Source organism: Python bivittatus, unplaced genomic scaffold (genome assembly GCF_059951505.1).
Source record: "Python bivittatus isolate LINGU-HERP-01145 unplaced genomic scaffold, Pbiv_v1 ctg000850_np1212, whole genome shotgun sequence".
Lineage (NCBI taxonomy): Eukaryota > Metazoa > Chordata > Lepidosauria > Squamata > Pythonidae > Python > Python bivittatus.
Genome location: NW_028277112.1, coordinates 47,118,623 through 47,133,074, shown reverse-complemented (window position 1 = coordinate 47,133,074; position 14,452 = coordinate 47,118,623). Strand labels below are relative to the sequence as shown.

The window sequence follows — 14,452 nt, the reverse complement described above, 5'->3', positions numbered from 1 at the left end:
AGAGAAGACTCTATACATGGACATCACCAGATGGTAAATATCGAAACCAGATTGATTATATACTTTGCAGCCAAAGATGGAGAAGCTCTATACAGACAGCAAAAACAAGACCAGGAGCTGACTGTGGCTCAGATCATGAGCTTCTTACTGCAAAATTTAGGCTTAAATTGAAGAATGTAGGGAAAACCACTAGACCACTCAGGTATGACTTAGATCATATTCCTTGTGAGTACACAGTGAAGGTGATGAATAGATTTAGAGGATTAGATTTGGTAGACAGAGTGCCTGAAGAACTATGGACAGAGGTCCGTAACATTGTACAGGAGGCAGCAACTAAAACCATCCCAAAGAAAAAGAAATGCAAGAAAGCAAAATGGGTGTCTGATGAGGCTTTACAAATAGCTGGAAAGAAGGAATGCGAAAAGCAAGGGTGAAAGGGAAAGATATAAGCAACTGAATGTAGATTTCCGGAGAATAGCAAGGAGAGATAAGAAGGCCTTCTTAAATGAACAATGCAAAGAAATTGAGGAAAACAATAGAATGGGGAAGACTAGAGATCTCTACAAGAAAATTGGAGATATGAAAGGAACGTTTAGTGCAAAGATGGGCATGATAAAGGACAAAAAAGGCAGGGACCTAACAGAAGCAGAAGAGATTAAGAAGAGGTGGCAAGAATACACAGAAGAACTATACAAGAAAGATCTTAATGTCCCTGATGTCCACGCTGGTGTGATCACTGACCTTGAGCCAGACATCCTAGAGAGTGAAGTCAAGTGGGCCTTAGGAAGCATTGCTAACAACAAAGCTAGTGGAGATGACAGTATTCCAGCTGAGTTATTTAAAATACCAAAAGACGATGGTGTTAAAGTGCTGCACTCAATATGCCAGCAAGTTTGGAAAACACCACAGTGGCCACGGGATTGGAAAAGGTCAGTTTACATTCCAATTCCAAAGAAGGGTAATGCCAAAGAATGCTCAAACTATCGCACAATTGCCCTCATTTCACATGCTAGCAATGTTATGCTCAAAATCCTACAAGCTAGGCTTCAGCAATACATGAAACAAGAACTACCAGATGTACAAGCTGGGTTTCGAAGAGGCAGAGGAACTAGAGATCAAATCGCCAACATTTGCTGGATCATGGAGAAAGCATGAGAATTCCAGAAAAATATCTACTTCTGCATCATTGACTATGCAAAAGCCTTTGATTGTGTGGATCACAACAAACGGTGGCAAATACTTAAAGAGATGGGAGTACCAGACCACCTTACCTGTCTCCTGAGAAATCTGTATGCGGGCCAAGAAGCAACAGTTAGAACCGGTCATGGAACAACCGATTGGTTCAAAATAGGGAAAGGTGTACGACAAGGCTGTATACTGTCACCCTGCTTATTTAACCTATATGCAGAGTACATCATGAGAAATGCCAGGCTGGAAGAATCACAAGCTGGAATTAAGATTGCAGGGAGAATCATCAACAACCTCAGATATGCAGACGATACCACCCTCATGGCAGAAAATGAAGAAGAACTAAAGAGCCTCTTGATGAGGGTGAAAGAGGAGAGTGCGAAAGCTGGCTTGAAACTCAACATTAAAAAAACTAAGATCATGGCATCTGGACCCATCAATTCCTGGTAAATAGAAGGGGTAGAAATGGAAGCAGTAACAGACTTCATTTATTTGGGCTCCAAGGTCACCGCAGACGGAGACTGCAGCCATGAAATTAAAAGACGCTTGCTTCTTGGGAGGAAAGCTATGGCAAGCCTAGATGGCATATTAAAAAGCAGAGACGTCACCTTGCCGACAAAGATCCGCATAGTCAAAGCTATGGTTTTTCCAGTAGTAATGTATGGCTGTGAGAGCTGGACCATAAAGAAGGCTGAGCGCCGAAGAATTGATGCCTTTGAACTGTGGTGCTGGAGAAGACTCTTGAGAGTCCCCTGGACTGCTAGGAGGTCAAACTAGTCAGTCTTAAAGGAAATCAACCCTGATTGCTTATTGGAAGGATCGATAATGAAGCTCAAGCTCAGATACTTTGGTCACCTAATGCGAAGAGAGATCTCTTTGGAGAAGACCCTGATGCTGGGAAAGATTGAAGGCAAAAGGAGAAGAGGACAGCAGAGGATGAGATGGTTAGATAGCATCACTGAAGCAATGAGCATGAAACTGAGCAAACTCAGGGAGGCAGTGAAGGACAGGAAGGCCTGGCGCAATATGGTTCATGGGGTCACGAAGAGTCGGACACAACTTAACAACTAAACAAAGAGGCATAGTTATTGTAGGTATGGTGATTATTTATTTATTTAAAGAATATATAAGGCTGCCATCTCACTCTATGATTCTGAGCAGTTAACAATACTGTATGGAAAATATAAAATAAAGCAAACTAAAATAAAAACAGTGAAGTATGATGCAACTGGGGCTCCAAGCAAAATTCTACCATATTGCATCATAAAACATATATTGGGCTCATTCAACATTCTGGCCCCAATGTCTGAGGGAAAAGCCAGAACTTCAAGGCCTTCCAGAAGGCTAGGAGGGTTGGGACCATTCCAGTCTCAGACAGGAGGCTGTTCCATAGGGCAGGCACTGTGACAGAGAAGGTACACCTCCTGGGTTTAACTAGATGATTCTGTTTAATAGAAGGGACCTGAGGTATGCCCATTGTGGTGAGATGGGTAGAAACCATCAGAAACAGGTAGACTCATCTTTATGGGTGATAGCAAGTTCCTTGAATTGTACCTGGCAACATGTGCTTCTGCATTCTGGATCAGTTGCTGCTTCTGAATGGTCTTCAAGAGCATTCCCATTTAGAGCATATTGTAGTAGTCCAAATAGGTAATTAAGGCATGAGTGACTGTGACAAAGTCTCCTGATCCAGGAACAGACTCAACTGGCACACAGGTTGGATTTGTGCAAAGGCCCTCCTGGCCATGGCTGCCACCTGCTCCTTGAGTAGGAGCCATGAGTCCAAGAGGACTCCCAAATTGCACACCAACTCTGCGGGAGTGTTATGTTATCCAAGTGTTGGCCAGGTTAGAGAAGTACCGCAAATTAATGATAGTTATTTCTATATTGACAAATGCTCTTATCCAGAAGCTTCATGTAGATGTTAAATAAAAGCAGGAAAAGAATTAAGCCCTGAGGCAACCTGCATAGCAGCGACCTGGGGTGGACTTTTCTTCCCCACCAACTCTAACTGGAACCAGCCTTAGAGGAAGGAGGAAAACAACTGTAAAACCACCCCCCACTCCCAAACCTGATCTAGGAGGATTGATGGTATTGAAGGTTGCTGAAAGATCAAGGAGGACCAGGGTGGATACATAACCTATATTCTGAGCTCACCAGAGATCATCAGCAAGTATGACCAATGCCATCTCAATGCAATAATCCAACCTCAAACCCAACTGAAGATGGTCTAGATATTGTACTTTCATTATGATTTCAGTAAGGAATCTATTTTAGTTGTATTGGAATGTACAATTTCTTAATAAAATCATTTATGTTGAAACTTAATAATTGGGGGGAAACATTCATGCCATGTTTATGAAAGCTGTCATCTCCCAGTAACTTACTATGAAATCCACAAGACAGATAGGTAAAGCATTTTATAATGTAACTTTCAATCTACTCCAAACATGTTTATCACAAAGGGAAGTGCTAAGGTTACTAATTTACTTACACAATGACAGTTGTCTTTAGAAACTAAGTACAGTAATACCTCGGTTCACGAACGCTTCTGTTCACGAACAATTCGGTTCGCGAATAGCAGTGTTTGCAAAATTTTGCTTCTGTTCGCGAACTCCGCATCGGGTGACAAACACGACCCGCGGCCATCTTCCCTGCTCTGACACGTGGTCGTGGCTTCCTCTAGGCGAGATCACGGTCGCAGATAGACACTTGCTGTGAAGCTTTTTGGTGTCGCCTCAAGCAAGGTTAGTGTTCTCTCTCTTCATACTGTACTGTACTTTGTTTCATATTTTTGTGGTTAAAAAAAATACATATGGTTCAGAACGGATTAACCTTATTTACATTGAACCTTATGGGGAAATTTGATTCGGTTCGCGACCAGAATCATGGAATGAATGAAGTTCGTGAACCGAGGTACCACTGTATAGTTTAAAGTTGGTAAGACTGAATAGGCTTAAATCTGGTTTGGGAGGCTTAACTGCATTGGGGATCAGGCAATGGAAGTATAAGGAAAGAGAAAGAGTTTATCATCTGGGTTGGAAAAACATCCCAAGTATCGGCACATAGGTACCATCACTATGTGATGGTTAAAGAATATTTCAAATTAATGATTATTGCCATCTCATTTCTATTTCTTTTTTTTTTCAATCTTATAAATCATTTCATGGGTTAAGGACTATAATATTTCCAGTGATCTTTTTTTTTTCCTGAACTTCATATTCATTTAAAATTTCTTAGTATTACATGGCATGTTCTGATCACTGGCCATCATCCAACTCAAGAGCTTCATTCTTTCTGCAGCTTTCACCAGAAGAGGGCTATGTTTCTGCTAAGGAAGATTCCTTTTTCTACACTGCCCAGTCCTTTGAGGAGGAAGGGCTAACTGATTCAGCCCTCTTCCATGCTGAGCTGGCTCTGGTTAGTCGCCACTTCCTTACCATGATAATGTATAAAAACCCTTTTATTCTATGTACTAATTTTGAACAGTATTTTGTTAAGGAGCAATGCAGGAACAGTTTTGCTGTTGACTTGTAAGCATGTATTTTAAAAGACTTCTTGCTTGGTTTCCTTGAATCTATGTGATGGTTGTTTATTTGCTAATATAAGAAAATATCCACATCTATCAAAACATTGGATTTATAGGAAAACAAGGCTATACCAAAATTAAGCTCTATAAATATTTAAACACTTATTTTTTAAAAAACTCCTTGAGGCTTTTTAATATACAATTAAAAAGAGTATGCTACCATCATAAGAAAATTACAAAAACAAACCATTCTTTTTAAATGAAAACTATGCATATACATAATTCTATAACATAAGGAAATTGTGGCTGCAGTCATTTGTTCAAATCATTTCTTAGAACTCTGGAATTTATATTCAGAATAAACAAGGATATGATTCAGCTGCTTTAGAATTTATATTCAGTCTAATCAAGGATATGATTCATTTAAACCCAGCAGTATCTAAAAACTTCCAAAGGAAATGTGTTTTCTCTTATTACATACACTCAATTTTCTTACATATTTTTCAGTTCATTAAAAAAAATCTTACATGTTCTGAAATCTAGTTTGCTGCCATTATTATTATTATTTGGTAGTAGGTTAAAATGTAATAAGTAAGCATGTACAGGATAAGACATTTCTAACCAGCACACAATTGATTGGATCCTGACTTAGTCCATCATAAATTAATGAGACTTTAGCTGGTGATGAGTTAGTTAGTATTAGTGTTTGAAGAGTTCTTGAAATACGCTGTATCATCAGAATTAATATTGTCATTTTTATAATACATGTTTTGGGCTTTCTGGATTACAAAAAAATGCTTGTGGCCATTCATAAGGATTAACATATAGCTAAACATATCAGTGATTTAAAAACTTGAATAAAAAAGTCAGATGTTTTCCCTCTTGGATTTCTAATATCCAGATCCTATCTGCTTTATTTAGAATTTAGGACACTTTGAAATAATACTATAATGACATAGTGTATTGGGGTCAAAATGTTGATGATAAATGATGACAGAAGCACTGTAAATTTAATTGAAAAGCATAAGCTAGGATATTTAATTGAAAATGTTAATTAAGCTTCCCTTTTTCTCTGTTCACTCATAACACAGCACTTCAGTCATGCTTACATAGTGCCTCTTTGTGGACTATTTCTTATGTCTGAGAAACATGGGAGACTCTACTATGTGACTAGTTCACTCTTGTGATATATATAGGTAGCAGAGACACTAGCCAGTCTTCAAAACCCCACAAAAGCTAGAATGATGGATAAACTTTTGACTGATTTTATATAACAGTCTAGTTCTAATGGCCAAAATGGCCAAATCCTGGCTGACCTAATAGTAATCTGTCTGAATTCAAATCCCTCCCAGTTTAGAACAGGGAGGGAGTGTGTGTGTGTCTGCGTGTGTGTACATATTTTCATGGGATTTAATAAATTGAAAATTACTTGGAATTATACTCATCCCAGACCAACTTTGTGGTGATTTATATCTAATGGTTTCCAGTCATTTTTTTTAAAATTTAGAATTCCATCTTAAGGACCACTTCAAAAGTTTATATAAAGAATTTGAGATTATTACTTCCTCACCAGTGTCACTTCATCTGGTGCAATATTGAACCCATTTTGTGGAGCTGAGCTGATCAAATATTTCACCTTTTGGCTTTTGGAGGTATTATAGAAATTTATTTATTTATTTATTTATTTATTTATTTATTTATTTATTTATTTATTCGGCTTGTATGCCGCCCATCTCCCCCATGGGTGACTCTGGGCGGCTCACAATAAAAAAGAAGAAATACAATTCTCTCCAAGATGGCTAAAAACTATAAATAATTTAAAAACATATTAAAAATACCCTAAAAAACCTCCTCTAATTTGGCCCTATAAACATCTGTAAGATGCTGGGGGGGGGGCAACCCATCATCCCACCAGCCATCTCCACAGGTGCGGGCCCCCCCTGGCCCCCAGGACTTCTGGGAAAGCCAGGATTTAATACCTTTCCTGAAGGCCATGAGGGAGGGGGCACACCGGACCATAATATTTAACATATTATTTAACATAATATGCACATACAGACACATGTATTCAGTGGCTTTACATAAAGCACAAACTACCCTGTTTTAAATTTATTGTGGGAGTTGGAAATATACAAAACTTTGTATCATATCATGACATACTTTTGAAGAAAAATATAGCAAGGTTTACAAAGAATTCTGGTAATAGTCATTCTAATTTGACAGAAAGGATAAGAGACACAATTGACTGAGAAGGTAACCTGCAAGTGAATGGGAACTATGGGGAAAATACTTGGTGTTTTTACGGTGGTTCTGTTCCTTTAAATAAAGTTTTCGTTGCAGAATTTTCTGAAGGATTGTATCTCAAGGCTGCTTAGTTTGGGATATGCTCCTTATTTTTGTTAAATAATTCAACTTTTATTGAAGATATAATTTGATTATTTTTCTGCCTGTCACAAATTCATGATAACATGCTCAGTGTGCATCAGATTTTAGTTTCTGACTTGAGCTGAATTGGATTCTATCCATAGAATTGATAGTGAATCCCATTATTTCATTGTTATAATGCTAGGTTTATATGAAAATACAGATAACTGTGCTGAGAAGGTAATAACACTGAGTATAAATTTACATTATATACTAGCTTATTTGAAATGAGCAGTAGTCTATTTTTGGAATAAATTACAACTTTTTAAAAAATTCAGTAAAGCTTATGGAATAATTCACTTAACATATTTATTAAACTAAAAAGTAAGCCTATTTAGAATATTATATAGCATATTTTTGAGAGAAAAAAATGTAAAATAAAACATTTTCCACATAAATTTCATTGCCTATCCATGATCTGATATCCAAAGCTATGATTGGAAATAAACCTGCTGCAAGCCAAAATATTCTGCTAAAGAAAATTGAAAAGAAAAATGTTACAAAGCAAAATAGCTGGAACTATTTAGCAACGGATGCATGTATTTGAAACTGATACAAAGGTAGCCCATCTGATTGAATTGCCTTTGCTGCTAGGTGGACTCGAGTGAGGCAGATCTAGTAGAGGAATCTACCGTTGAATCGGATTGTTCTCCAGATAATGATGGTACATTCCAGTCTTCCATTTCAGCACTGCATAGCAGCACTTGTGATGATGATTTGAAGCTTACTCTCTCACTGCCCTCTTCAACTCCCAAGGTAAAGGTATTGGGGAGGGATGTGAGCAGAAAGACAATTTGCTAGTAACTGTAAAGCAACTTTATGAAAATGTCTGTTTGGCTGGATATAGTGAAGATAATATTACCAGTTGGTTCCATCTGTTCATAGTTTTTTTATTAGGTTAAAGAGTAATTTCATTTAGATAGTAATGCTGATTGAATACCTTTCAGATTCTCAGTATTCAGCAGACCAGTTACTGTAACTTTTAGGCGCTCCAATTTAAAAACATGGTTCAAAGAAATCTAAATAATAACAAGCCATTTATGGAAAGACTTATATAAGTATAGCGAGTGGTCGATGCTCAACGGTTCAAGCGTTAAAAGAACCATAATTTTCTTAAGGGAAATTGTTAGTATATAGCTTTGGAAAATCCATTCTCAAAATATTGCTCAAATTCATTTGGCTCCAAAATAGTATTTATTAATAAAGAACCAGATTTTCTTTTAAACAGTGTGTTATTCCTGTCTCTATATAAAATTCCTTTTTTATTTTGATGCTGTCCTTTATTTTTTCTTCTGTGTTAGCTTCTCTCCTCTCCCCTTTTTCTGGGTTCATCTATCTGTCTGTCTGTTTTGGGCCATTCTGCATATTTCTTTTAATGTTCAGGGTGGGCCTGGGATCACCATTGCTGGAGTTGTCAATTCATTATTTGGACTGGATTGTATGTTGTTTTCTGCTTGATTTGAAAAAAGAGGTGGCTCTTCTTTCACAATCTGAAATTCACCAGTTGGCTATATTTTGTTTGGAACCTTATTTCTGTTGGATTAAGCATAAGTTTGACAGCCAGAGGTTTTCTCCTAATAGAATTTCTTAATCTAAAACAGAATGTGCCTGTACTGTGCCAATGAGACAGATTGCATTGTTCAACTGTGTAACAGTTACTTAATGGAATTAGACAGGGTATATGCTGGGAGACATATTCTGCAACATATCCAGTTTTATACAAGATACGGAACTCAACAATTCAAGAGTGAATTCTTGAAATCACTCTCTTGTTTCCCATCAGAATAGAAAAAAATGTTTACAATCAAATTTGTTAATGTTTATATTTATCACTTTGTCCTGACAAAAATAACCATTCAAGGGAAGAATGGACCATGTGGCACCTGAGTGTAACCTAGCGATTCTTAGATGTACATGGGAATTAGATGTACATGGGAAGATTTTTGGACTTCCATAGGAAGAAATGGCAGATTGAAGGCAGCTCTGCGAAAAGCTGAGCCAACGACCGCGCCAGAATGAAGAACCAGCGAAACCTCTTTGGACAAGAAGAGGACTTGGATTGCCCACAAATGCTCTAGACAGTTGCTCTTCGTGAGGAGACTGCAAAATAGTGGTCTCTGGCAGGCTTAGAGCTCTGCAAGAGGAGGGAACACTGAAGATGTTACCTAGCCGGGTAACGAAATGTTTGCAAGAAAACAACCAAGCTCAGAGTACCCCAGGTACTCCACAGAGGAGGGAATAGCCATCTTGTTCAGACTGCGGTCAGTGCCTTTGAAAGGGCACTAAGTTTGCATACTTCCTTTTCTAATCACTTTTGGAAATTGCTTGTTAACTGCTTTATAGCTATTAGAAACTTTTGGATCAACAAGTTTGACAGCACTGGGCAAGTTTTCTTAGTGAAAGAAAGTTTTAACTACAAGTTTAAGAACTTAACGGGGGTGGGGGGAATAAACAGCAAAAGGGTGATCAAAACTTTGATTTTAGAAAGTTACAAATGGACTAAGAGTCCTTATCTTGAAATAAGATTTTGGAATTAATTATAAAGAATCCTTCCTGTGGGAAAATGCTTTTGCTTTGAATTAAAAAAAAAATCATAAGATTTTAAAAATTGGACACTAGAGGGAACTAAAGATTACAATTAAAGGAGAAGAACACATAAACTTGACTTAAAATTAGAGAATGAAGCAAAATATTCTAACACTGGAAATATGAAGAACACTTTCAAAAAATGGAGTCAAAAGTTAACATTAACAATGTCAACAGCAATATCTGCCTCTATGGATAGACTGTGTATAAATGAAGTTATGGAAGGGGACCAAGTTTTACCTGATAAGACAGAGACTGAGTTGAAAGTGGATTTACAAATGACAGGCTACAAGAATGAGATGAAAAAAGATGTTACACTGGACATACAAAAGAAACTGGTTGATGTTTTAATAATTAAAAGGGATATACAAACAATAAACCAAGAGAGTGACCTGGATAATTTTCCTATATTGGATTTACAAAGGAGGCTTGTTAAAATTTTGAAGGATCTCGTGAGAAGGGATGAAGAAATGAAAAGAAATCAAGTTCTACGACATTATTTGAATGGACTAAAGATTAAGATTGTTAGAAGTGAAAGGAAGGAATATAAAGTTGGTTTATTTGATCAAGGTTAAAATAGGTATGTTATTTCTGGTAATGCTCCATGGACTTTTGCTGATACCAGGACTGAAATGACAATGCTTAATGGATTTGTGTATAGATAAGAGATAGGATATGGGAAGAGGAGGTGGCAAATTGCTAAAATTGTTTATACTTGTTGGAAGTCACTTCTTTATATATTTCTTTTCTTTTTCTTTACTGTATTCTTACTTTCTATTTTTTCTTTTTTCCTTTTCTGCACTTTCTACTCTTGTTATTTTTTAAAAGTTTGTATTAGCTTTTACTGTTGTAATTATAATCTTTTAAAAAATTACTGTTAAAAAAAAGGAAAGGTTTTCCTTTTCTAAGGGCAGATGTAGGGAATATCTTTCTAAACAGGAAGCATTTTCCTTTTCAGTAACACATTGGAAGCCACTTGTGTGGAGCTTCAGCTCTTGAATTCATCTGGAAATAAAAGCCAGAGCAACCACTGTAGAAGACACACATTAAAGTTTTGTATAATGTCCAAAAATGAAGGATATCATTGTGTTTTTAAAAACAGTACTATAATTTATCTCCAGTACAATACAGGTAGTCCTCATTTAGCGATCACAATTGGGACTGGCAACTCTGTCACTAAGTGATGTGGACACTAAGTGGGAAATCATGTGACCATGACTATGCTTTCCTTTTCCCCACTCCCCTGCTCTTTGGAATGCTGACCCTGGTGCTGAGATAATTAACAAGAAGGGAATTAATGTTTGTATTTACGTTCATTGAAGAGGAAGGGATTACATGAGAGTAAGCAGGCATACAATGGGGAATACACCTCAAAAGCAATGCTCTGGCACCAGCAGCCCCAGGGGCTGGGAGCTGCAAGTGCGCTATGCAAACAGCCTGGTGTATTCCCCACTGTGTGCCTGTTTACTCTCTTGTAATCCCTTCTTCTCAAATTTCTCCACTCTGCAAGGAGAGAAAACAAGAAAAACAACAGGTGAGGTTCAGGACAATGTATACTAACTGTAATGGTGATTATATGACTGAGGGACAGCACCATTATAACTTCAAACAGTCACTGAACAAGGCAGTCGGTAAGTGAGGACTACCTGTATTTGAAGGAAAATTTTGGATTAATCATAACTTCAAAATGTTACTAAAGCTTAGTTTAATTATTCCTTAATATAAATTCAAGTAAGAGCATAGTCGATTCCCCATTGATTTTGCTTGCTAGAAGCTGGCTGGGAAGGTCACAAATGGTGATCATGTGACCCCGGGACACTACAACCGTCATAAGTATGAGCTGGTTGCCTAGTGCCCAGATTGTGATCACGTGACCATGGAGGATGCTGTGCTGATTGTAAGTGCAAGGACCGGTCATAAGTACTGTATTTTTCCGACTATAAGACGATACTTTTTTCTAAAATCCTTACGCTAAAAATTGAAGGGGGTCTTATTCAAGGAAGTCAACCGAGGGGAGAACCGCGCGGTTGCAAAACTGCCCATACTTTGTCTCTGCAGACAGGCTTCCTCCTATTGCTAGCCTCCAATCACGAGTGAAATAGCTTGTCTCCCAAACGGACTTCCTCCAATCACGAGCCTTATGTAACTGATGTTAGCTGATGCTGAACAAACCAATTGGAGGAAGTCTGTTTGCAGAGACAAGCTATGGGCAATTTCATTCGTGCTTGAATGTAATCAGTTATGCAAAAGAGCATGGAAATAGAGCTGCAGTGAGACAGTTTGGACTTCCTCCCACCGAGTGTATCAGGTAAATGTTAACTAATTACTAAATAAAAATGTGTTCTGTACCATCTTTAAAATATTGATTTCTTAATTTTGGGTTGGAATAGTGGGGGTCGTCTTGTACATGGGGGCATCTTATTGACGGAAAAATACGGTAGGTTTAGCACTGTCGTAACTTTGAATGGTCGCTAAACTAATGGTCGTTAAGCAAGGACTACCTGTATAGAACTTCCTTGATCATTTCTGGTACAAAGGAATTATTTGCTGTTTAAGATATTTAGTTTCAGTAGAAGAGTAGTATATAAAGTTAAAATGTACTATAATTCCTTAACCCTCCCTCCAATTCTGTGATGGCCCTTCTTTATTTTAATAATCAATAATTAATTTAAAAATCCTCTATCATATTTTATAAATAGAATGAAAGTGTTTGGAATTTGTGTTATCTTGTTTGCTAGACCACTTGCAAAGAAGGTTCAAGTGACCTACTCCGTTACCGGTCATCAGATAAAAACCTGTACACAATGGATCTAATACAAAGAGGGACAGAGAATAAAGCTGCAAGTATATGTGTGAAACAGACCACAGAGCCTTTTCTTGTGAATCCAACAACACAGTCCCCTAAGAAACAAATTGAACATGAAAGCATAAGCATTTGGAGAGAGTGTCACCTAACACCTGAATTTTCACACAGTACAAAGGTAAGTTCTAGATTGCCACTTGATTCTACTGGGAGGATTCATTTGATGTATTTGTGAAAATACACCATTTTCAGAGGTTAGTAGCTCCAAGGGGACTAAAGATAGTGGTACTTCCCAAACATTGTTCCTGGTCATTGTGTCATATGGATTACTTTTGTTTTAGGAAGAATCAAATGCAACTTAAATTGGGGTTGTGTGGATTATGTATGCTAGTTTGTAGCACGGCTTGCTTTCTAAGAACTCTGCTGTGGCTCAACATAGCACTTATAACTTGCTATCCAAAAACATTGTTCTATGCAATGCAAAATCATGGCTAATCTTGTGGAGAGATCCTATAAGGATCTTTATAGAGAGATGAGATTGCAGATTCATTAATACAAAGATTAATTCCATTTTTGGAGACTAATATGGAGTGTGCAACAAGGAGTAGAAGATGTTGTATAGCTAGGCAGAGCAGATCTGTCGGATTATACAACTTTCTAAACTTGGAACCCTGACTGTTGCCGTGTGCATCTGGAGGTCACCAGATTCGAGAAGTCTATTTTAGAAAATTGCATGTCTTTTTGCTGCCGTTTGTGAAGGATATCCTTACTTTCTCAATGCTGTTGTTTTAGTAAATCACTATGTTACTTTATTTGTTTGCTTATTTTAAATAGGATCAAGATCTTTGAAGGAAGTTATAAATATGCATTTTATTATCAGAGGAACGTCTAGCATGCATACTATAATTTGTAAATGACACAAAATCCTATTATGTTTTCCAGACGCTTACTCTTATGAACTGACTCTGCTTTTCTTCTTATCAGGATCAAGTATTCTTGATGGAAAATAATAGCTTAATGCATGCTGGCCTAGATATAAACAAAAACAAGTTTGAGAAGACTATTACTATTGCAAAAGGCAATTCAAGCTTAGGTAATGTACTTCACTTAGCAGTACATATCTTTGTTATTGTTCTTGTAACCATAATTTCTGCCTAGTTATTCCTTAAAGAAAGCTAGCTTGCTTTAATCAAAAAGCAAAGCTCTTTATACACTGCCCCAATTGAAATTTCATATGTGATTAAAGAGAGGGAGCTACTTTTCCCTTGCATTTGTTTGCAGAATCTCAGATAGCTGGACTATAAAAGATCTGGTTACCTGATGTTCTCAAATCTCTTCCAGACACAGTAATCAATACAGTACTGTGCTAGATTCTGTATAAAGCATGTTTATATATTCTTAATGAAGAAGCTTTTCTGAGTTTGGCTGGTCTGTGGACAACCTGTATCTCTACAACCTCAAAAATGTATATATTGAGCAATTATATTTATACGTTTTCCTTTCCACTAAGTTCCACATGAAGGCAGGAACAGTCAGGACGGGATCAATCTGTGTTGTTATAATCAGGCAACAGATTAATGCCTCCAAACCTAATTATCTATTTTTAATAACTGGGGCATGATATAGTTGTCCAAATAATTTAATTAACACTAAAATTAAGAATTGTTACAATGCTGAAACTACATTAAAATTAGGTTTTCTTAATAGAATGATGCAAAACCTAAGAACTCCAAATTTAGAGAAGAATCCTGGAAATTTTCAGAAGCAGAAAAATAATGGCCATATTAAATATAGGAAGAACTAAATCCTTCACTTATGTGCCTTGTAATTCTTTCCTGTTCAGAACAAAACTTCTGTTATTTCCTCAACATTATTTCATCTTGAACCTCTTTTTTCCCATTGTTCATTCTCTTCGCTCATAT

General features: G+C 37.1%; 1 protein-coding gene across 9 annotated transcripts in view; it reads left to right on the top strand.

Annotated features, from left to right (window-relative positions):
• The window catches only part of MPDZ (multiple PDZ domain crumbs cell polarity complex component), a 103,915-nt gene that overhangs the window by 38,263 nt on the left and 51,200 nt on the right, over positions 1 to 14,452 (top strand). For 8 of the 9 annotated variants that reach the window (XM_088130439.1, XM_088130432.1, XM_088130433.1 and 5 more), the window contains 4 exons: positions 4,492 to 4,608; positions 7,736 to 7,897; positions 12,466 to 12,708; positions 13,515 to 13,623. In XM_088130439.1, coding sequence (XP_087986565.1) covers positions 4,492 to 4,608; positions 7,736 to 7,897; positions 12,466 to 12,708; positions 13,515 to 13,623 — 631 coding nt within the window. The remainder of the gene's footprint in view (positions 1 to 4,491; positions 4,609 to 7,735; positions 7,898 to 12,465; positions 12,709 to 13,514; positions 13,624 to 14,452) is intronic. The other variant, XM_088130436.1, reaches the window with a different exon arrangement.